The sequence below is a fragment of the Quercus robur genome, chromosome 7 (assembly GCF_932294415.1).
Source record: "Quercus robur chromosome 7, dhQueRobu3.1, whole genome shotgun sequence".
Taxonomy (NCBI): Eukaryota; Viridiplantae; Streptophyta; class Magnoliopsida; order Fagales; family Fagaceae; genus Quercus; species Quercus robur.
In genome coordinates, this window is record NC_065540.1 from 2,452,266 (window position 1) to 2,477,784 (window position 25,519).

Consider the following 25,519-nt stretch of genomic DNA (forward strand, 5'->3'; position numbering starts at 1 on the left):
AGGTTGTTTGCATTCCAAGTTCGTGGTATTACACATTCATCTAAGTCTTCAAGGAAATAGACCCCTATACCAGCCACAAAGGTGAGTGGTATGGTCCTTCCTAATTGGGTCCTAGCTTTCCTCATGTTGGGTTTTTTTGCAGTTCCCAGAACTTTCCTCAATACCAAATCACCAGGTACTAGTGGCCTTAACTTTACCTTGGTATCATAACCTTGCTTGAGTTTGTGTTGGTAGTACGCCAATTGGACCATCGCACTTTCTCTTCTTTCTTCGATAAGATCCAAGCTCCTTTCTAGCAAGTTATTGTTACTGCTTGGACTGAATAAGCTGGTTTTTAGTGTTGGGAAGCTTGTCTCTAAGGGAATAACAACCTCGGCTCCATAAGTCATCGAAAAGGGGGTCTCCCTTGTTGACCTGCGGAGCATGGTTCGATATGTCCACAAGATATGTGGCAATTCTTCCACCCATTTTCCCTTCGCATCATCTAATCTTTTCTTGAGTCCACTAACTATGACCTTATTAATAGCCTCGGCTTGCCTATTTCCCTGAGGATAAGCTGGAGTAGAATATCTGTTCGTAATTCTCAATTCACAACAGTATCTCCTGAAGGACTTACTGTCAAACTGAAGACTATTATCCAAGATGAGGGAATGAAGGGCCCCGAATCGGGTAACAATGTTTTTCCAAATGAACTTTTTAGCATCCACATCTCTGATATTTGCTAGTGGTTCAGCTTCAACCCATTTAGTAAAATAGTCAGTGCCGACCAGCAAATACCTCTTATTCCATGTTGCCTTGGGGAAAAGCCAACTATATCTAAGCCCCATTGGGCAAAAGGCTAGGGACTAGACAGGGGGTTCAAAATTCCTCCTGGCTGGTGTATGTTTGGTGCAAATCTCTGACACTAATCACATTTCTTCACACACTTTCGTGATTCTTTCTGCATATTTGGCCACTAATAGCCCTGAGTGATGGCTCTATGAGATAAAGATCTGCCTCGTGTGTGGCTTCCACAAATTCCTTCATACAGTTCTTCAAGGAGTAGCTTTGTTGTTTCGGGGTGAACACAGAGTAAGTATGGCCTAGAGAAAGAGCGCTTGTACAATTTTTGGTCTTCGGATAGCCAGAAACGAGGCATTTTTCTCCTTATCTTTTCAGCCTCTGATTTGTCTTCTGGCAAGATGTCTTCTCTCAGATATAGTACTATAGAATCCATCTAACTGGGTCCTACTCTGATTTGGTGGACAAGAACCGTTGGTCCCTTGACCTTCGTGGGTTTACACAAGTCTTCTATAAGGATAACCCGAGATAGACTCTGCGCCGAGGATGTTGCCAGCATGGCTAGGGAATCAGCGTGTGTGTTTCCACTCCTGGGGACATGCAGAAGAATGAAGGATTCAAATCCTGATTGCAGATGTCTAACTTGACTTAAATATCCTTACATCCTTTCATCTCTTGCTCCTAGCTCGCCCTTCACCTGGCCGACGATCAGCCTCGAGTCTGAGAACATTTTTACCGCATTTCCTCCCATTCTTTGAACCATGGACATCCCCTCCAGCAAGGCTTCGTATTCAACTTCATTATTCGAGGCCAAGAAGCCCAATCTTAGTGACTTTCTATAGTGAGCTTTTCGGGTGAGATCAGAACTAGCCCCACTCCAGAGCCCATTTGGTTTGCTGCACCATCAACATATACCTTCCAGCATGAAGGTTCTTGCAGGGATACTGTGCCAACCGATTTCCATCCATGTTCTGTGTTGTTGATATTTCTTCCAATAGGGGTTTAGTGAACTCGGCCACAAGGTCTGCCAATACCTAACCCTTGACGAAGATACGGGGCATATATTTGATGTCAAAAGCCCTTAGAACTGTGCCCCACCTTGCAATCCTCCTCGTGTAGTCAACACTTCGAAGTATGACCTTGAGTCGAAGTTGAGTTAGGATGATGACTGTATGTGCTTGAAAATAATGGGGAAGCTTTCTTATACCATGCACCACTGCCAGGATAGCCTTCTCCAGCGGTAGATAGCGAATTTCGACCTCATGTAGTGATTTGCTCACATAATCGACTGGCCATTGTACTCCATTATCGACCCATATCAATACCAAACTCACAGCGTGGGGGGCCACCGCAATATAAGAAAACAAGACTTCGTCTGTCTTAGGACTGGACATAATAGGCGGCCAAGATAGGTATTGTTTAAGTAGCTGAAATGCCAAAGCATATTCTTCAATCCATTCAAATCCTTTCCATTTATTCATCAATAGGAAGAAAGGTCTACACCTATCTACGGATTGAGAAATAAATCGGTTTAAAGCAGCAATCATTTTGGTTAATTTCTGAACTTCTTTGGGATTCCGAGGTGGTTGTAATTCATTTATCGCCTTAACCTGATCGGGATTAACTTCAATCCCCCGGTGGGTTACCATGTAGCGCAAGAATTTTCCTAATCCCATACCAAAAGAACATTTGGAGGCATTAAGGCGCAACTTGTGTCTTCTCAGTATTTCAAAAATGCTTTTGAGGTATCCCACATGCTCAGACACCACTTTGCTCTTCACTACCATGTTGTCTATATAGACTTCAATATTCTTACCCAATTAAGGTTCAAACATCTTAGTAATCATCCTTTGATAGATGGATCCTGCATTTTTCAAGCCAAAAGGCATTACCTTGTAGTGGTAGTTTCCAGTGGGAGTAACAAACGCTTTTTTTTCCTGGTCTTCTAGCACTAACGGTATTTGATGGTATCCTTGAAAGGCATCTAAAAAACTCATCCGAGGATGGCCTACAGTAACATCTACCAGCTGGTCTATCAGAGTCATAGAAAAGGAATCTTTCGGACAAGCCCTGTTTAAATCCGTAAAATCTACACATACTCGCTATTTTTCGCTCTTTTTCCTTACTACCACAGTATTGGCTAGCCATTCAGGATAGAAAACCTCTTTAACAGCCCCAGCCTGTTTAAGTTTTGTTACCTCGTCTTTGACAGCATCAAAATGTTCTCTGGACGAGCACCGAGGGGGTTGTTTTTTGGGGGTAATAGATGGATTGGCATTCAAATGGTGACAAATGAAACTTGGGTCCACCCCCGGGGTATCATAAGTGTCCCACGCGAATACATCTACATTTTTTCTCAGGAATTCGATTAGCTTTTGTCTCTCTTGGGGAGGAAGCTGAGAGCCGACCTGAAAGAACTTCTCTGGATCACTACCAACTGCAACCTTTTCCAGATCTTTGCATTTCACTTCCTCGGTTGTTTCATTTTTGGATAGCATTGGAGTTCTTGATTATTATGAGTTCGTTTCAGCAGAGGCCAAGGACTCCGCACTAGGCCTATGCAAGATGGCAACCACCATGCACTGCCTAGCTATGGATTGATTCCCTACAATCTCTTTAACTTGACCATTCGACAGATACTTCACCTTCTAGTGAAGGGTAAAAGAAACGGCTTCTAAAGCATGAAACCAAGGCCTGGCCACAATAGCCGTATAAGGTAAATAAGCATCCACCACGATGAAGTCTACTTCCACCACATCCGAACCGGTTTGTATGGGCAATCTAATCTGACCTCTTGAAGCAAATGTCTTCCCTTTGAATCTTACTAGTGGGGAATCATACACTGTTAGGTTCTCAGGTTTCAAATTCAGCCCCTTGTACAAGTCAGGGTAAATTACCTCGACAACGCTTCCCTAATTTACCTACACTATTTTCATATCGTAACCCCCTATCTTGAGTGTGACCACCAAATCATCATCATGAGGTTGGATGGTTCCGATCTTATCATCAGCCAAGAAACCCAGGACTAGTGGGGCCTCTAGTCTGGCTCTTTTTGGTTTCGAATTGTTGTCTTCTGTCGGTAACTGAGCCACGGACATCACTCTGGAGGGACAGGAACTGGTCCTACCGGGGGCAGCGAAGATGACATTGATCGTTCCCAGAGGAGGTCTTGAAGAAGAATCCCTTCATGGATCCGAACTAGTCTGCCCCACTTGGCCACTAGAATGGTGCAGCAATTGCTTCAATTTCCCTTCTCGGACTAGCTGGTCCAAATGGTCCCACAAATTCTTGCAGTCTTCTATAGTGTGTCCCTAGTCCTGATGATATTGGCAATAAAGGCTCTGGTTGCACCTTGAGGGGTTTTCAGCCATCTTATTCGGCCATTTGAAGAATGACTCGTTCTTAATCTTCTCTAGAACCTGATGCACCGGTTCTCAGAATACTGCATTAACAGTCTGGGTGTTGGTAGACCCTGATTGCCCAGCAAAATATCTTCGGGCCGGTTGTTATTGAATCGGTCTGACCTGAAATCCCTTCTCTCCTGAAGGATAACCTTAGTCTTTCCTTTACCCAGTTGTTGATCTTCCTCAACCCTTTTATACTTGTCAATACGGTCCACAAGCTGGCGCAAGTTAATGACTGGTTTTCCTGTCAGGGACTTCCTTAAACCATGCTCGACTAGAAGGCCACTCTTGAAGGTACTGATGGCGACATCCTCGAAATCACCCTCTATCTCATTGTATATCTCCCAATATCGGACCGAATATGTTTTCAAGGTCTCCCCTTCTCGCATGAACAAATACAATAGAGAGTCTAAGGGCCGAGGGACCCTGGTACACGTGATAAAGCGGGAGCCGAACGCTTGAGTGAGTTCCTTGAAGGAATTTATTGAACCTGTCCTCAAGCCGTCAAACCATTTCATCGTTACGGGTCCTAAGCTGGATGGGAACACCTTGCACATCAAGGTTTCGTCTTTGGAATAAATAGCCATTCTTTGATTGAAATGACTCACATGCTCCACCGGGTCTGTTCGCCTATTGTAGATGGTGAATGTTGGCTGGTGGAAACGCCGAGGAGGAGCTACCCTTTCAATCCTACGAGTGAATGGCAACTTGGCAATCCGGTTCAAAGCTCTGCTCATCGCATCATTTCCTAGTCCTCTGTGTATGGGGCTTTTGCGTCGGCATTCACTACGATTCTCCTCTTCATATGAGAAGGATTCGCTAGAAGGAGTCCTTGATCTACGTTGATAACCGCTATCTTTCTCATCATCGGAAGAGGAATCAGACGAGGTGGGAGTTCGTTTTCATTGTGCATGGCGTAATTTCTTCTTCAACTGGTCGATTTCTCTTTGCATGTCTTTATTGTGTTGTTCTTTAGAGACGTGGCTCCCAACTTGAGAATGGCTTTTGCTCGTGTGCGTAACGTGCACGCTGCCCTCCCGGTCTCCCCTACGCTCAAGGCTGGCGAAAGGATTTTCACGTTGAGATGCTATGGATTCCTCCTGATGTGAGCCTGAATTTGCCATAGTTGACCGTTGCTTTCTCTATCGCACAAGTTCTTCCCACAGACAGTGCCAATTGTAGGGTCTCGATTTATGACCTAAATCCAAAGTATATGGAATCTCGGCCCAATGAGTCCAATACAATAAATTTATAGAGAGTGGGTCAAAGAACTAGGCCCTAATGATTTGAACAATGGCTAATATAGAGTTTAAATGATAATCAGGCACAAACAAGAGGTATTGATATCAATCGACTTTCAGTCTGAGGAGACCGTAATTATATATAATGATCACAGTTGAATACAAAAACAATTTGGATTATTATAATGTTCTCTTTCTCTTTTTTTTTACCACCCCTCTTCTATGAAGAGTCTTTCACCTTATATATCCTCCTTTGGATCATCTTCACCCTCCACCTGTTGATCATCCGAACCCTTACTTGAGTCCCTGTCCCATCAGACACCCTCTCTGGTTTTTTGTGAGTTGTAGTAGTTAAGGTAGTACTGTTCAGAGGTCTTCTCCACATAAATGCGGCCAGAAAAGTAGCTGCAGTGCATTTAATGCGGTAGTGGCAACTTTCCCTTAGATATTTTTGGGTTTCCTTCCTTCTCGTATGTTCATGAAGTATGTCTCTTTTATTGGAGCTTTCTGGGGGATTAGGCTGACAGACGGAGTATATGTTATGAACTATATTCAACATATCATCCTCGGATAACCTCTCACTTGTTCCCCATCTTTAAGACTTTAATTGGGAACGTTTGAACAGCTACTTGCTCCTTCTCGAACTTATTAATGTTCTCGGATAAGGCCCAAGGCCCAATATACTATTTTTGGCCCTGATCCCTACACATTACATAAAGTTTATTAAATTAAATAAATAAATAAAAACTTTTTATAACACATGCACTATTTAACCTATAAATTTTACATTATATTCTTATAAATAATTATATTATATTTTACGGTGCATTGTGTGGATGTTCGACAAGTTCTGATAAAGTGAGTATTGAGCATGGACTAAATGGACAAATATTAAAACTTAAGGATTACTTTGACAATTAAAGTTAAAATCAAGAAACTAAATTGAATTTTATCCTTGAAAAAATGGTATGATGCAAAGTTACTGTACGGCACCGAGCTCCCAAAGCCCATACTGGCCTTGGGCCCAGACCCATCTAGGCCCCGGGCCCAAGCCCATACCGGCCTTGGGCGCAGGCCCAGCAGAAAGTTCCAGTTACCTTATGCCCTTCTTGAAACTGCCTTAGAGCCAAAAACAAGTTTTGGGTATTAAGTTCCCGGGGTTGACCGGTTAATATTTCCCGGTAGAGCGCATGAGTCAATACCCGGGAAGGTCATGATATGCACGGGAACGTGAGTTGCCGAACACAATCGGTGAAAATGGAGCCAAGTTCCAAGATCATAAATGCTGCACCGCCCTTTCACCTAAATAACCACTTTAACCAGATAATACTGGACCTTCAATAGCACTAACGGTGAATGTAATCATGATCTCCCCACTAACCTTGGCTATAAATAGAGGAAAGTTGGGAGAAGAAGGGGTTCAGAAAAATTGAGAGAAAACAGTCAAGGAGAGAGCATTTCAACTGAGTGTTGCTTTGAGTCTCTCTGCCGAGAACGACCCATTGTAGGAAATCCTTAAACCCACTACAAATAAATTGTGAGCCCAAGGGATCTAAGGCCCAGAATTCTTGTACTTGGTTCTTACAGTTACAATTTGTCATAATTCTCATTTCTTTTCATGCATTCCTGATAGCTTCTTTTATGCTTAATCTTCTCATGTTTTATTCATAAAATCACTTCTTGGTTTTTGTGTGCGGTTAATTTCAATACTTTAGAAGAAAATTGACGGGAGATAATGGAAAACTCAAACCAAACCACAAGTGTGGGGTGGACAATGCTCTCTTTGTTGGGTTTTGTGGAGCCTAGTTATGTTTGATTTGGTTGATGATCAAACCCGACCCGAATAATGTTACGTGATTTTTGATAGGAGATTTTTTTAGGCTTAGTCCATGGAACGAAGGCTAGGGCCGACAGGCCCAAGCCGGAGCGCTCATGGGAAAATTTTTTGGCCCGTTTTGTAGCCCATTGTGAATCCTGTGCGCAGTATATAGAAACCGTTTTTGGTGATTAGGGTTTTGTTGTTGTTGTCGTTTTTGAGAGACTGAAACACTGTATTGCCGCACTTGTATTTTTCCTTGATAATAGTGAAATCCTTGCAACTTCGTGAACATAGGTAAAGTGCCGAACCACATAAATATTGTCTTGTGCGTGTGATTGTTTTTCTTTGACGTGTGTTTTCTCTATTTTTGTTTCTCACAGGTTGGGAATTTCGGGTTAATTTCCTACACTCTTGAACAGCAACTGCACCAATCATTGCTCTCTTGAATAGCAATGATTCAATCACCATCTGAACAAACCATGGAGAACTTCAATGCCTTAATATTGGCCCATATGATTTGCATCAAGGCATTTGATTTGGGTCATCTCATAACATTTTTTAGAATTCATTGAGGATTCTCGAGCGTTGCCTTAATTATCTAAGAAATTCCGTGTATTTTCTTGTTTGGTAGTAAATAGCCAGTAGAGTGGATTGTGGAATGTGTATTCCCTTACGGAATGACAAAATTAATTATCCTCATCTAACTAGAAAACCCTCACAGTGGATATCAAAATGATTAATAAAATGTTCATTTTTTAATAAGTTCAAAAGTATTAAACTCTCTGCAAAAATCAAACAAACCATATAGATAATACATATATCCTATAAAAAAATACATATAAGATTTTTATCCATACTTACTATTAATAGCAGGATTCTTAAGTTTAGAATGACTTTTCCGTTGTCCCAAAGTACCCATACCTTATTAAGTCTTCAAAATGTTTAAAGATATAGGGTAAACTAAGTAAATCAGTCAATTTTCAATTGCTGTTTTTTAGAAATTTTGTGAAAAAATCCTAAATTTTAGGTTTAATTATGTTTTTGAGTCTTTATAATTTATATTTTAAAAAATACCTACGAATGAGTCTTGCATTTTTTTTAATCTTAAACAAATATAATTAAATATAAAACAAACAGATAAACTTCAAAAAATAATGATAATTGAGTAGGATAATTAACAAAAACAACAATTAAAAAAAAAAAAAAAAAACCTTCGTTTGACTGTTTGAGTCCTGCCTTTTTTTTAAAAAAAAAAAATCTCAAACAAAAAGAATTAAATATAGAACAAGCAATAAACTTCAAATAGTTCTGATGATAATTGAGTAGGATGGTTAAAAAAAACAGTCGCCCACTTTTCTTTAATCACATTTAAATTTTAAACACAAATAAATTTTTGGAGATGAACAAAACATAGAAAAGCCTCTAAAGTCTAAGCACAAGCAACACGCCTGCGAAAAAGAAGCTAGTAGCCTACGGCCTAGCTAGAATATATAATAGGCATTAGTCTCTTGTTGAGACTTTATATATATATATATATATATATATTGGTGCTATTGTTATTGTTATATATAAATGAATATTGGAAGATGTTTGCGTTATGTCCTAATTTCTTTTATTTAGGTTTGTCCATAATTTTCTTTAATTCAACGGCATCAATTTTTTTAACACGTTATTATTGATGTTTTAAACTAGAATTACAATGTGAAGTATTTCTAGTTGGGCAAAGACTTAGATCAAAGGAATTTCAAATTAAAAGTAGAACTCGTTTTAGTTTAAAATGGTATGAAAACATTTTCTTTTTTTTCTTTTTGAGAAGAAAATGGTATGAAAAACATGAAGCTTGTCTTTCAAACTCTTATAATAGTCAGCATTATCATGTCAACATAATAGAAGTGGAACATGCATGTCCTCTGGAAAAATGATTTTATCATATATTGCTTGAACTCATCTCTCTAAATGTCTCTCCAAAGGACGAGTTTATGAAAATGCTATTTTCTTAAGTATCTTTAAAACAGTGGTACTTTAGCAAATAAATAGCTTCTCTTTTGCTTTGAAAATCATACCAGAGGAAGTACTTATGTACACTTTCACTAGAGTCTAAAGTCGTTTTCTTTACACTTTTTTTTTTGCCAAACAAACTTGTCTCTTACATTTGTCTTGAGGATTGCTTCTATATATCTCATTTAAGCTTATATCAAAATGTAATTTTTCTGTCTCAAGTTTTTACTTATCCAATGAAAGGAGAAGGCTTTCGATGGTACTGATTGACCAACTACTGAATTTTGTGGAATTCATGTTTCAAACCTGCAGTTCATCCATTAATTTCTCTATAACCTAACAAAAACCGATTTTCATTTCCCATCAACACCGGTCATATAACACTAGCGATTGAGGTCAAGGTCACTGTAAACTTGTAAATTAAGTAATCCGCATGATGAAAAGCTAGGCTATTATTTTGTTGATTTGGTGGTACTGCCCACTAGTCTAGATTGCGACAGCCCCATTATGATACTGGCCTCTTTGGGAGCATCACAAGAGCAACATGATCAAAGCATATCATTAATTGGGAGTTATCTCAAGTTCTTCATGTACATAGTGTATCGAAAATTTTTAATTTCAAATTTTATATAATTGGTTAATCCTTTGACAAAACACACTCTACTTGTAATTGGGTAGATTTAGGATAAGTTTAATGTTTCAAGAAACAAGGTTTTAAGTTCAGGTGTTAAAGTCATGCAAGTTTGTCCAAGAATCAAGTGAGAAAGTGCAAGATTTTAAAGCTCGACAGCTAGCATCTATCGAGATTTAAAAGCTACTGAAACCCGTGGCTTGACAGCTAGCTCGATAGATGGCTATCTATCGAGGTTTATGAAATTCAGTTTTCCAAGCTGATTTTCATCCAATCCGTGAATGTATGTTTGAGTTTTCTTTTCTCATAATCCTAAACATATATAAGGATTAATTTAAAGGCCATAAAAGGTAACACACAGTTGCACAAGAGCACAATTTCACAAGTTTGAAGAAAGGTGTGATCGGAAACCTAGTTTGCTCTAATTCTTCTTTCTCTTAAAGAAGCTGTTGTATTTGTACACCGTAGGATTTTGTGACCAAGCAACTTCATGATTTTCATCATGTGATGAACTGAAGAACTTTGCAACCAACATTCTTTTCAAGTTGGTGATCAAGTCGCGTACTGGAATCTACGCAATTGGTTAGTCACATACTGAGAGCCGTGCATTGAAAAGGAGAGATTGTCACTATAAAACAAGTCCAATTGGGTATTGGGGTAAGGGTTCAACTATAGGTTGGTATAAGGAAGTGAGATTCCTTTACTTCTAACTGCTTGTTATAATAATAGTGAATTCTCGAGAGTAGTAACCTTAAAATCACCTAATGGAGTTTTTGCCGTGTAAATTTTCCTCATTAGTAAACAAATCACCGTGTCAATTTAATTTCCGCTACATACTTAATTTAATTGGTGATTTGTTTATGCTGCCACGTACATTGCATGTTAATTTGATTAATTAATAAACTTGGCTAATTAATCAATTAATTTATCACAAATGGTCAATTCATTCTTGGTCTATCAGCCCAGACCTTTGCAGGGTGGACTTACTCCTCCATTTGTAATGACAGTCTTCATCGTACGAAAAAGACTCACCGGGAGGAGTCCTGGACTTGAGCTTATAACTACCATCTCCCTTATCATCAGAAGAAGGGTTAGAATCCAAGGGAGTCCTTCTTCGTTGCTCGCGGCGTAGCCTTCGATGAAGACAGTCAATCTCCAACTGCAAGCTTCTGGTATTCTCCTCATGAGAGATGTGACTCATGCCTCGAGACTGGTTCCTGCTAGTATGCGTGGTGTGCACATTAACCTCATGGCCCTTCCTCCATTCAAGGTTGAGGAACTGATCATGACATTGGGAACCAATAGACTCCTCTCGTTCTTACCCTGATCCTACCACGGTTGGACATTGGACTCACTAAATCTCAAGCTTCCCTACAGATGGTGCCAATTGTAGAAGTGAGTTTTTGGCTCCTAAGCCCAAATGATGAATGGGTTAAGGCTTAAAGAACCCCACACAATGAATTTGTAGAGAATGGGCTTAAAAAGCTAGGCCTCAATGAATCAGGCAACGCGCACAATGGATCAGAGATATTAAGACAGCAAAGTAAGACAAGTTTAAAGTAAGGAAATCCTTCCCCGGCAAAGTCCGAGAAAAATGCTTCTTGAATTTAGTTCTTTTGGACTTGGATGCAATTTCAACTCTTGTTGCCACAATGTGTTCTCTACAGATTTTTTTCGATCCCATCTCCCTAGAGGGTCTCTTACATTATATAGTTCCTTTTAGATGATCTTGGCCCTACATTTGTTGATTGTCCAAGCCTCTACTTGAGTGTTTGTCCCATCAAACTCCTTCCCAAACCCCTTGTGAGGTGGGGCAACCAAGACAACACTGTTCAGGGGTCTTCTCCACATAAATACAGTCAGGAGGTTTGGTGGGATGCATTAAATATGGTGGCAGCCACCATCCCTTCAGTCATGTTAGGGCTAACCCCCTCCCTGAAGCTCTTTTTCTATGATATGACCTCCTCTAGTAACGTGTCATTGATGTGGCCTTATTGTTCAAGTGTGTGGCCTCCTCGGCATGATAATGGACTCCTCAGCCATGGATATGACACGTAGCACAAGTACCCTATTTAAATTCTTGTGCCCCACAATTTATATTTTAAAAAAGACCTATGTATGAGTCTTGCATTTTTTTTTAATCTTAAACAAAAATAATTAAATATAAAACAAACAAATAAACTTCAAACAATTATGATAATTGAGTAGGAAAATTAACCCCCCCCCCCCCCAAAAAAAAAAAACAACAACAATCTTCGTTTGACGGTTTGAGTCCTGCCTATTAAAAAAAAAAAATCTCAAACAAAAAGAATTAAATATAGAACAAGCAATAAACTTCAAATAGTTTTGATGATAATTGAGTAGGATAATTAAAAAAAAAAACAGTCACCCACTTTTCTTTAATCACATTTAAATTTTTGGAGATGAAAAAAACATAGAAAAGCCTCTAAAGTCTAAGCACAGGCAACACACAAGCAAAAAGAAAAAGTCTAGTGCCACAACAAAAGGCATAACTTGTGCAACAACTCGTCCATGTGACGAGTTGTAGTTGGTGGAGGGGTGTTCTCACATAGATCCACTATCACCCGTCCACTAACTACAACTCGTCATGTGGCGAGTTGTGGGACAAGTTATTATCATGTGAAGTATTTCTAGAATTACAATGTGAAGTATTTCTAGTTGGGCAAAGACTTAGATCTAAGGAATTTCAAATTAAAAGTAGAACTAGTTTTAGTTTAAAATGGATGAAAACTTCTTTTTTCTTTTTGAGAAGAAAATGGTATGAAAAACATGAAACTTGTCTTTCAAACTCTTACAATAGTCAACATTATCATGTCAACATAATAGAAGTGGAACATGCATGTCCTTTGGAAAAACGATTTCATCATATATTGCTTGAACTCGTCTCTCTAAATGTCTCTCCAAAGGATGAGTTTGTAAGTGACTAAATTTTTAGTTTGAAATAAATCAAACAAGTAAAATAGTTTCACAAATGCAAATTTGTATTGATGATTGTGTGGTACAATTCTCTAAAATTACAAAAAAGTTATCCTCTGATTCGATCTCCTTGCAAGACTTATTGATTGAATTTGTGGTAATGTAGTTTTGACTTGAACACAAAATATCCTTCAATTTGGTTGAGGGATGAATTGAAGATTGCTGAAACGGAATTACAGTCTTCGAAGGTTTGTGGTGGAAGTTCTTCGAGACTTTGAAGGCTTGGATTCGTAGAGCTTCACTGATTTGTGATTTGTTGATGTTTTCAAACACTTTTGGTTTGATTCCCGCAAACTTTAGGATCTAGGCAGATGATCTGGATGATTCTGCTTCAAATGTTCTCCGATTTTGGGGTTGAAGTTCTTGAAGGCTTTGAGGCTTGATTCTTGCAGAGCTTTCTCACTTCTGAATCTTGGTCCTCCTAAATGTCTTAGGAAGACTTCTATTTATAGGAGTTTGGAGGTGGGTGAGCAACACGTGGCGGAGTCCGATTGGTGACACATGTCACAGCTTGATTGGTCCGCTTATGTCATCGCTTACATGTGCTGGACTGCTTGTGTCATCGCTTACACGTGCGAGGCTGCTTGTGTGATCGCTTACACGTACGCTAATGCGTGATTGGTTTTTGCAAGACCCTTGGCAAATTTCCTTTGGCTTCTGAATAGCGATAGCAAAACCTAGTAGCAATACATGGTGCATTGTAATTGGCTATATTTTGTGAACTTGGTAATGTGACGTGTCAGCTTGTGATAGGTCAGGAATTTTCCCTCTCTACAGAGTTTATGAAAATGTTGGGGGTGTTTGGTACTGTTATTTAAATATTGTTTACAAGTATTTCTACACATTTTTTCACCCACACATATTTCCACAAAACAACAGTAATGTTACTATAAATCTTTTACCAAACCAGCCCGCTATTTTCTTAAGTATCTTTAAAACAGTGTTACTTTAGCAAATAAATAGCTTCTCTTTTGCTTTGAAAATCATACCAGAGTAAGTACTTATGTAAACTTTCACTAGAGTATAAAGTCGTTTTCTTTACACTTTTTTTTGGCCAAACAAACTGTCCCTTACATTTGTCTTGAGGATTGCTTCTATATATCTCATTTAAGCTTATATCAAAATGTAATTTTTCTATCTCAAGTTTTTACTTATCCAATGAAAGGAGAAGGCTTTCGGTGGTACTGATTGACCAACTACTGAATTTTGTGGAATTCATGTTTCAAACCTACAGTTCATCCATTAATTTCTCTATAACCTAACAAAAACCGATTTTCATTTCCCATCAACACCGGTCATATAACACTAGCGATTGAAGTCAAGGTCAATGTAAACTTGTAAAGTAATCCGCATGATAAAAAGCTAGGCTATTATTTTGTTGATTTGGTGGTACCGCCCACTAGTCTAGATTGCGACAGCCCCATTATGATACTGGCCTCTTTGGGAGCATCACAAGAGCAACATGATCAAAGCATATCATTGGGAGTTATCTCAAGTTCTTCATGTACATAGTGTATCGAAATTTTTTAATTCCAAATAACCAGTTTGAAGATATCTAATATCTAATTCATTAAAAAGATAATCTATGTGTAGTTTTAACCACATTATTTTTTTTAATAAGTTATGTAATTTGTTTAAATAATAAAAAAAAGTTTAACTCCAAACTAATTTGGACTTATCTTCCTTCAAACCACTATGTGACAATTAAAGAAACTATCAAAATTTTAAACTGGTTTGGAATTAAACTATATTCTTAAATGATATATATATATATATATATAAAAGTAGTTTTATAAATTGCTACATATTGTAAATACTTAATACAGTAATAGTCTACTCATCCAAAAAAAAAAAAAAAAAAATACAGTAATAATAGTCTTAGGATATAGTTCCAAACTTATTTTGGAGCTAAAAGTCGTTTTTAATGGAGACAATATAGACTCATTAAGTGTTGTAGCCCACCTAAGGGGCATATGAAGTCTTCCATAGAGAGGACCTTTTTTTCTTAATTTTCTATAGGGTTGGTGGATGCCTTTGTTTGCCATTTCATCTGTGTGATTGGTTTTTGTCCACTATATGGATGGCAACTTTAATAGATCTTACCACATTGGTTGTGTTCTGGTTAGGGAGTATGTCCCAAAACTCATGAAAATCCCCATGATTAATATTCCATGTAGTGGGAGAATTTAGGAGAACAAGGTTTTAGATTACAAATCACGGGGATCACAATTTTCTTTAACAACCCATCTCATCTCAATGGCTTTACAAAAGGAAAAAACTTGTTTCATGTAGTGTATTTTACACACACGGTAATTTTTAACTAAAAACGAAGTTTAAAGTCTTGTTTTCAAGTTATAAAGACACAATTTAAACATATTGAGTAAAACATACATTAACCCTTTATTACAAAAAATGGTAACAAAACAAAGATGGGCTTCTCTCTCAGTTTCTGAGAAATCAATCTAACTCTTAGATTACACGTGAAAATCATCATGGTCGGTTAGTGAACACGCGGTTTAGCATGATATTAATTACACCCAAACAGCAAATGTGAAAGCACACTAAAAAATAGGCTATCATTTTGACTTGGCTCTTGATGCATGAAAGGGCGTGTCAACGTGTTAGCAAAAAAGGCCAAGACCCACGTCAGAAGAAAAGGACCAAAACCCATGTGGGGCCCCTGATTGTATGGCGGGCTTGACCAACTATTCCTCGAACTAATAAAAGTCAATACCCCTTCTTTGTCTCTTCCAAGTTACAACCTCACGCTGATAATAGCCACCCGTTTCAAACATCCACTAGAATGATTCGTTAAGCAACGGAGTCATACATTATATATTAATCATAAAAATGAGTTTTCATTTATTGCTATGGACCAGTCAAATAATAATAAGTGTTTAAAAATAGATACATATCATCATTTTAATATGTTCAATGTCACTAAATACTGGATCCAAATTTGATCTTTTATATATATATATATATATATATGTATAAAAGAATTGATGACATCTTAAATACTAATAGACTGATAATATGGTGGATTAAATCTTGAATCTCCGAATTTACATCACCCTTCAAATTAATGAACTTATCGTTAGGTACCTTCACGAGAGAGTAGGTTATATAACAAAATTAGATCCGTACGTTCAATTATTCAATTCGCCTGTCCATCTCAGTAAGATGTTATTTCCCAAAAATTTTTTCAAAGGGTAGGTGATATCTGCCCAAGAAACCTTTTACTAAGTTCACTACATGTCTAAATTCTAATTGGTCCGTTCTTATGATCTACCCGCCATTTTTTATTATATACAAAATCCAATTTTAGGTGAAATTGAGATGCTACAGTTTCTATAATCTCAACCATTGATCACTTATTAATAATTCAATATCTAATCTCATTTAATTAAAGGGGATCATTTGATAATTGATAAGATAATAATGCGAAAGCTGATCTGATCAAACGGTTTTCGTTATGTGGTCTACATCTCACGTTATATGGTGGACCCGTTTATTCTAAAAGTAGTCGTACTAAATGGATTGCATAATCTAAGGTAGCAGTTGTACGTATGTCCCACACTTTCTTTTTTTTCCTGCTTAGGTTTGGATAATGACGTAATGTGGTCCTCAATTTTTATGAAGACTGGCCGCTAATCATGTGACCCAATAAGGTGGGTCCAACTGATTATGACGTGGTGAAACGCTAGTGGCCAGTGTTTAGCATGCGAAAAACCATCTTATGATACGGTATTATAAGAGTTCTTTCTACATTTTGCTTACATTTTGCTTATGTGTATGCTCACAATTTGTGCATAAGTTGACAAAATATGCTTAGTATCCATAGTGGACATATGAAAAAGTACAAAAATCTAATAAGAACATTAGTATAAGATGTGCTAAAAAAATGGTGATTTAACATACCAAAAAACTACTTTTGCTACTTTGGGAGCATTCACATAAATTTATGTAAAAATTCTAATCTATTTCAGCATAAGAATTTAATTTTTCTATTTTACACAATCATTTTAAAAAACACTTAATCAAATTATTTATTATACAATCTATTTTATTTAAAAAATCATTTTTAATTCTTTTTTGTCTTTTTTTCGTTAATTTCCTTTATATTCCATCATCTCTCTCCTCTCAAGTCTCTCCCATTCAACTCTCTCTATTTCAATGTCTTTGAGATCTCAGGTCACTCACATCTCGCTTTATCTCACACACATAAACATCTCTCTCTCTCTCTCTGAGGGAATCCACAACTGAAATAGGTTGCGCACAGTCAAGATATACAATGAAGAGTCAATGTCAAGATGCAAGGGCCATAAGAACCTCATAAAAGAAGCAGTGATAGCTTGCAACGACTTCCCCGCTAGCCATTCTAGCAACACTATGGCCTTAAAGAAAATTGGCATCGCCCTTAGTGACTTTGGTCATGGAGAGGCTGAGGACCCATATCATCAAAATGAGCAAGACCTCAGGTCTCTCTCATCGTCTATCTCCTCACAATTAGGGGTATACACTATGCAGTTCAAAGTGGTTTTAGGTCATATTTAGTATTGCACTATGTGGAGCAATTTGCGTAAAATCCTAACCACACCTCACCTTAATAGAACGATCACCTTGCATTGCGGTACAGTTCGGTTTGGTCAGTTTTCATATATACTAAAAATAATGTATTTAATACATGCTAAATATCTATTTAATATATGTTAAATATCTATAAAAATTTATATTTAATATAAAAATAAAACTTATATATTAGTAGGTGCAGTGTGGAGAATTTTTTTTTGCAGTTTTCTAAAAAATTGAACTGCAAATTGCATTGCACTTATAGGTGGGTGCAGTTTTTGCACCTCCATCGTGGTTGGTGGTGCAGTAACCTTATTTTGAGGTCAGTTTAGGTGTGATCTTGTGGTTAGAGTGGTGTTTTTGTACAAACCCTACTCACAGTGCAACCCACATCTCCAAATTTTCATTGATGGGTTTGATTTAGGATCTTTGTTGTATGGTTTTTTGTGCTTCCAATTAGATTTAATTTTGGGTTTGGATTGGTGAGATTGAGTTGTCTTTGTGTTTGATTTAGGTTATTTTTCAATTGATGGATCGATTAGGTTTTGTGATTGAATGATTAAATTTTGTTTTAGGTTGTGGTGGTGGCAGCTGTGTGGTGCTAGGTTGCAATGGTGGTTGGATGATGGTGGGTGGATTTGTTTATGAGATGGTGAGGGTGAAGATGGGGGCGAGAAGGAAAGGGAGAGAGATGAAATAATAAGAAAATAAGAAAATATTCATTTAAACAGTAATAGTAACAGTGTATATTTATATGATTACTGTAACTTTCACATCCTATTTTACACAAGTTTACATAAATTGATGTAGGTGATTTTAGGGGTTAGATATACAAAATTTAACTATTATGCTATTATACATTGATTGATGTGAGTGCTCCAACACACCATTTAAAAATACACCCTACATCACATCTCTTATTTTAACATACCAACCCATAAATTAACCTTTAAAAAAAAAAAAAAAAAAAAAAACACCACAACTTAGAGTGACTAAAAACCTAGATTAAACTCCATGGGGGTGAGAAGGAAAGGGAGAGAGATGAAATAATAAGAAAATAAGAAAATATTCATTTGAACAGTAATAGTAACAGTGTATATTTATATGATTATTGTAACTCTCACATCCTATTTTACACAAGTTTACATAAATTGATGTAGGTGATTTTAGGGGTTAGATATACAAAATTTAACTATTATGCTATTATACATTGATTGATGTGAGTGCTCCAACACACCATTTAAAAATACACCCTACATCACATCTCTTATTTTAACATACCAACCCATAAATTAACCTTAAAAGAAAAAAAAAAAAAAAAAAAAAAAAAAAAAAAAAACCCACAACTTAGAGTAACTAAAAACCTAGATTAAACTCCATTGTGGCCCATAGTAAACCCACAGCCCGGAATAAGGACTAGTATCGCTCAAACCCACTGAACCTAAGGAACCAAACTGCAATCCGATCTAAAGACCAAGAGAAAAGGAAAAACTACCATTGTGGCGATGGCGATGAGCTATAAGAGGTTGAAGGATTTGGTCATGCGGGTTGGAGAGAGAGAGAGAGAGTGTGTGTGTGTGTGTGAATTGTTTTTTAATTTTTAACATTTAAGCTACAATAACTGCTACTAGTAGCATACTATAGTAGTTCATTTGCAATTTTTTTTAAACAAAGTTTAGCTACAAAATTAGTTGTAGTCTAAGGTTACAATTTTACTCAATAAAATAAACAATACTGCATATTTTGAAAATCTAAAAATTTGATTTGCATGTTCTTTATGCTCTCAATACACATGTTAAATGTTGTATTAATCGGATATTATTTACTATATGATCTATAATTTTATATTTTATGTATAACTAGCCGTGAACCTGTGCGTTGCGCGTGATAATTATTTTTATGGTGGTTTTATCAACAACAAAAAAATTACAATTTAAACTAATTTAATAATGAGTAATGTATTTCGTAATCATATTTTTATTTATTATAGGAACAATCATAAATGTAATATAGGAACAATCATAAATATATAAATTTTTTCATACCAAAATGAAAATAATACAATTTTTCTTAAAAATTCAAAAAGCAAGTTAACAAAAATATTCAATTTTTAATAAAATTTATTTATAACATTTTTTGAATCATTAAAAATAATATAAACTTTGGAAATTATTCTTTTAGTTTTAAACAAACTTTCTCAAACCTTTTTTTTTTTTTTTTTTTGCCTACAATCCAAAACACCGAAAAATGTAACTAAAAAAATTAATAAAATTTAACAATTATTAATTGGACCAATTAGGAAAACAATTTGTTGTTGATAATCTATTATGGTTTTTTTTTTTTTTTTTTGTAGAAATTGTAATTTCGTCCACCCAAAACATATTATCAAATAAACAATTATTAGCAAACTCTAAGAATTAAATTTCTATATATGCATTGTTATAAAATAATAATAAAAATAAAAATAAAATTGCAAAAGCTAAAATTTGTCACCCATCCGATTATTTTCGTTTGGCTAACATTTGCTTTTCTCTAAATAAATGACATTATAGAGTATTTCTAATACAACTATTAAGAGTACTTTGTCTACCACAAAGGATTAAAAAATAAACAAAAATTTTTAAATTCTCATAGTGTAATATCCAAATTGAGCACTATAAAAAATCATGCTATGTAATAGAATAAATACCAAATTACAATAAATACCAATTTATCCAAATCATGCTACGTAATAGAATAATATTATATTATTATATGCTATATTTAATTCTTTATAACGTAATAGGATAACATTTAACAATCAAAGAAAACCAAAACAACAACAACAACAACAATAATAACAGTTTAAAAAACAAAACTAAATTGCATTAACCTAAAGTAGAGTTTTAAAGAATATAAAAACTTATCAACCTAAAGCAAAGATGCAAGAAAAAATTTAAAAATTCACCAAAAAATTGAGAGAGAGAGAACCTTTTTTTTTTTTTTTTTTTTTTGTGAGGAAAAACTATGCATAGAATAGAAGAGATAGTAACAAATTTATAGTAAGAGAGTGTGAATAAGAAGAGAAAAAAAATAAAGAAAGATGAAGGGAAATAAGAAGAATGATATTAATGTAGAGGGTAGTGGAGAGATAAAAAAGTAAGAGAGAGATAAAAGTTGGAGAAGTGTAAATATTAAAAAAATAAATGTTAAAAACAATTATAGGAAAATTGGAAAGAAAAAAAAATAATAACGTGGATACTAATATGGCTCAACTAGAGTATAACAACAATAAATACTACGTTTCAACTTTTAGATATATATATATATATATATATATTTTAAACTACAAAAACTTGTAATAATTTATTTATATCATTACTATTGATTTTTAATTTTCTAAAAATTTAACAAATATAGAGGATATTAAAAAAAAAAGATAATCCAACAATAAATTTGTCAAAATTCACTTCTAATAAAAAAATATTAAATAAGATTAGCTACAATAAATTTTATAGCTAAATTTTGTCGGCATACAGATAGCAAGTTTTTAATTGTTTGGTGGGTTAAAATAGCATTTTCGAAGTTTTAGCGTATTGAATAATCTTAGTCCTCTCACGAGATGACACATATGTAAGTGGGAAGGGTTGTCTCGAGAAACAAACAAACAAATGGCACCTTCTACCGGCAACCATAAGCATTTGCTTCACGGCGTCTCCTTTCTTCTTCTTCTTCTTCATCTTCTTCGTTTGTTGTTGCTCTCAATTGTCACTATCAGCTTTTTCAAAAAGTCTTTGCTTGCAGAGCTCCACTAAATTATTGGGGTTGGGTGTGACCTATTGAAATTGTGGCTCTGCCTCACCATTCTTCACACTACTTTTCATGCTCCTATTAATTCATTGCTTCTCAATCCCATGTTGCCTTCTGCGCCTGATTTCATGCACTTGGGTGTGGAATATTACTAAACTAACTACGTTTCTAGATTGGAGACGGAAAGAGAAGCTCTTATTAGCTTTTCCACACCGCAAGGTGATTAATTATTATTATTCTTCTTTTTCTGTAGTAGTAATAATATATATTTTTTAGAAAGTAATAATCATTTAGTTATTGGTTAGTTGTTTACTTATTGGTTTATTTAATGGGAAAAGTTAACCAATGCCTTTAAAACATTAATTAATAATTTATTTAAAGAAATTTTTTATAGAAAATAATGTAATTAATATTTTGATAATTTTTTTATTTACATAAAAATAATGACAAAACCTTTTTAAAATAAATAGAGCACCCTTAAAATAACCCTTATCTATCTTGAGCAAGGATACTTTTGAATTTGTTCTCTTTTTTGGTAGTGGGTACAACCCACCGAACTAAACTATTCCTAGTCTTTCATTCAATGGATATACATGTTTCAAACTGGAAACGTTTTTCTTTTTCCATGGTCCCAGCCTTTGTGGTTCCTATTTTCTGATATTGATGATAATGATAATTAATGGTGAAGAAAATTTGCACATTTAACTTTATATAGACAAAAACACAAGTTGGGTGGTATTTAATGCTAGTACTTGTTTGCTTGTGCAGAAGACTTAAGACTATGCTGTGGGCAACATGGAGTATTAAAACTCCACAAGTTCCCCACGTGCTAATTTATGGAAGCATCTGAATTATCTTCTTCATATTGATTCTCAAATTGATATTTTTGGTTCCAATTAATGTTTGGTTTTTGATCTGGGGCTATCATAGAAAATTGTAAAACTCCGATTTAAATACTAAGAAAGTTGTCAAGTGGAGGACTTTCTTCAGTTTTTTTCTCTCTCCTTGTTCTGTTTCTTTTTGGGGCTTCATCACTGTGATTGGTATCAATGAAATCTCCAGAGAGGCAACAAAGTTCCCATGGGAAGACGATGACAAAGCAGTTGACTGGAAAACGGGAAGACACGCCGCTGCATACGGCGGCGAGAGCAGGGAATTTGGAATTGGTTGTGGAGATCATCTCTAACATTGAGGAGGCAGAGTTGAAGCAATTGCTGTCCAAGCAGAACAACTCGGGTGAAACCGCCCTCTATGTTGCTGCTGAGCATAGTTATGTAGATTTGGTGAAAGAGATGATAAAGTACTATGATGTTAGTTTGGCTGGTACCAAAGCTAAAAATGGCTATGACGCATTCCATATTGCTGCCAAGCAAGGGGATTTGGGTACGTCTCTATGAAAGTTAATTTTAGTTTAAACCTTTGTCTGTGCTCTATTTTTCTTGGCATCGAATATAACCTTGTTTCAACATGTTCTAGAGAGTTGTGATAAGTTCTCTGAGCTAGTTTTGGGTAAAAGAATTTAGCTTGATTTTGTCCCATGTGATTCGGTACCTCAGTTATTATTTGCAAGATATATGAAATCTTTGTAAATTCGATCATAGGAAATTGAAATTGAAAATACAAAACAAGAATGTGGAAGTTGTACTTGAAAAATATATATATAGAAGATCTTAACATTCTTGCAGAAAATTGTCATGACTGCTGCTTCATAATTTTCCTTATAATTCTTTTCTAACATTTTGTCCCAGTGATAGTCAAATACTAGTAAATGATTCTGGGAGTTGAATTATACTAAGTCATTCTGTTATAATATTACAGAGATATTGAAGGTCCTCTTGGATGCCTTCCCTGAACTTTCAATGACTGTTGATCCATCCAACACCACTGCGTTACATACTGCTGCAGCACAAGGCCATATTCAAGTAGTAAAATTTCTCTTGGAGGAAGGTAGCAGCTTGCTTACCATAGCAAAAAGCAATGGGAAAACTGCCTTGCATTCAGCTGCAAGGCACGGGCATTCGGAGGTTCTCAGGGCCCTTTTGAGCAACGAATCTGGCATCACAACAAGAATTGATAAGAAGGGGCAGACGGCTCTCCACATGGCTGTTAAAGGAATGAATTTCGATCTTGTGGATGAGCTGGTTAAGTCAGATCCTTCTTTGCTAAGCATGACTGATAACAAGGGCAACACTGCGTTGCATATAGCAACACGGAAGGGTCGAGCACAGGTCAGAAAAGTCTTTTCCCAAGTGTCTAAACTACAAAAAGTTGCAGCTTTTTTTTGCTTTACTATTTTTTTCTATGAGCATGATTAGTACATATTGTGCCTTAATTCCAATAGGCACTTCAATAAGAATTAAGAAATTTAGAGCAAAATAAATATTTGTTATTTTTCTAAACGAAAAGGTTGTGCGCTTTGTGCCCATTCTTTGTTTGCCAACTGGCTGGCAATTTTGAGTTGAGGACTTTCTACGGGAGCGTTTGTGTAGTTGTATCTTTGTTCATATGCACAAGGACAAATGAGTTATTTCAAATAATTTGAATAGAATATTTAGCTCCTAAAAGGAATTGATTCTGCACTTATCTCTGAACATGTGTCTTGCTGGAATTATAAACCATCATTTGCCATATGAACTTGTTTGTTTCAACATTTAATTTACAGATGCAGTTTCTATCATACTAGATGTTGCTCAATTTTTATGTTGCCATCTCAAATTTGCACATCAGTGACTACCAGTTAGATTAGCTACAGAATAGAATTCGTAGTCTTGACAAAACATATGCTATTCTTGCAGATTGTTCATAAGCTACTAGATCATGAGGAAGTGGAATTCAAAATGGCCATTAACAAATCTGGAGAAACTGCTTTTGACACTGCTGAGAAAACCGGGCACTCTGAGGTTGCTGCCATTCTACGAGAGCGTGGAGTTCAAAGTGCCAAATCCATCAAACCACCAACAGCCACGGCTAAAGAGCTGAAACAAACAGTTAGTGACATCAAACATGGGGTGCATAATCAGCTAGAGCACACAATTCAAACACGAAAGCGTGTGCGAGGCATAGCAAAGAGACTTAACAAAATGCACTCAGAAGGGCTTAACAACGCAATCAACTCCACTACAGTTGTCGCTGTCCTTATTGCCACTGTTGCCTTTGCTGCCATATTCAATGTCCCAGGCCAATATGCTGATACTCCGCAAAAACTTCAACCTGGATTTTCTTCCGGGCAAGCAGAAATCGCTTTTACAACAGAGTTTTTGGTATTTATCATCTTTGATGCTATTGCCCTGTTCATATCATTGGCTGTTGTGGTTGTTCAAACCTCAGTTGTGGTAATAGAGAGGGGAGCTAAGAAGCAAATGATGGCTGTTATAAACAAGCTAATGTGGTTGGCTTGTGTGATGGTTTCAGTGGCATTTCTTGCACTGTCATATATTGTTGTGGGAAAAGAGAATAGGTGGTACGCCATTGGGATAACATGCGTAGGGACAGTCATTATGGTAGCAACGTTGGGTACAATGTGTTACTGGGTGATTATGCATCGAATCGAGGGCTCTAAATTGCGAAGGAGGTCCTCCACCATGAGCAGTACTAAATCACGATCATGGTCTATATCTACAAGAATATCAGATTCCGAGATCCAACCCAATGAGTATAAGACAGTCTATGCCATTTGAGATCTTCTGTGCCTCTTTTCCCAGCCATTGTTTGAACCTTGCGAGTTGCACATGAATCTTTTCTCCTTCTGTATATATATTTAAGATTCGTATGTAACGTACTCTCGGATTTTGCTAGTAAATGGCAACGGGAGCCACTGATGCAAGAGTATATTTTTTACTAGTTCATTCGGCTAAAATTTTGTTTTCCTTCTTATTTTTCCTCCACTTTCTCAACGACCAAACTAAACAGGACCGAGCTAATCATCTAAAATTTAATCATGTTGGGTCAGTTGGGTGTGTCTGGTTTGTAATACAGTATTACATCTACGTTCAGGCAACGTGAATATTACCACGTTTGGTGCATTATTTGTGTGACTCATTACCGGAATGTAATACAAAGAGAATCATGGTAAAGTGTTTATCCCATGAAATTAACAGATTACCAGCCAGGCAGCCAAGAGAATATGAGATTTTAACTAAACTATTAAATTGCTCAAGTTAATAAGACATCATTTTTAAATTGTCCTTATATCATTTCGTTATTTTCCAAATTCAAACTTGAGCTGTTACTACTGATATTTTATTAGCAAAATACTGAAAAAAAATAATAATAATTCCAAACCTCGTAT

At 36.2% G+C, this 25,519-nt stretch overlaps 2 protein-coding genes across 3 annotated transcripts; one reads left to right on the plus strand and one right to left on the minus strand.

Moving 5' to 3' along the window:
* Nucleotides 1-4,192: 4,192 nt before the first annotated feature.
* On the minus strand, nt 4,193-4,921 carry LOC126690782 (uncharacterized). Its single transcript, XM_050385909.1, has one exon. The coding sequence runs from the start codon at nt 4,919-4,921 to the stop codon at nt 4,193-4,195; it is 729 nt and encodes a 242-aa protein (XP_050241866.1).
* Nucleotides 4,922-21,111: 16,190 nt separating this feature from the next.
* Nucleotides 21,112-25,071, plus strand: LOC126691702 (ankyrin repeat-containing protein At5g02620-like). 2 transcript variants are annotated; one of them, XM_050386799.1, is made up of 4 exons: nt 21,112-21,450; nt 22,000-22,614; nt 23,050-23,459; nt 24,027-25,071. In XM_050386799.1, the coding sequence occupies exons 2-4, from the start codon at nt 22,281-22,283 to the stop codon at nt 24,906-24,908; spliced, it is 1,626 nt and encodes a 541-aa protein (XP_050242756.1). In that variant the 5' UTR covers nt 21,112-21,450; nt 22,000-22,280; the 3' UTR covers nt 24,909-25,071. The 2 variants fall into 2 exon arrangements, with proteins under 2 accessions (XP_050242756.1, XP_050242757.1); XM_050386800.1 differs by having other exon boundaries at nt 22,294-22,614.
* The last annotated feature ends 448 nt before the right edge of the window (nt 25,072-25,519 follow it).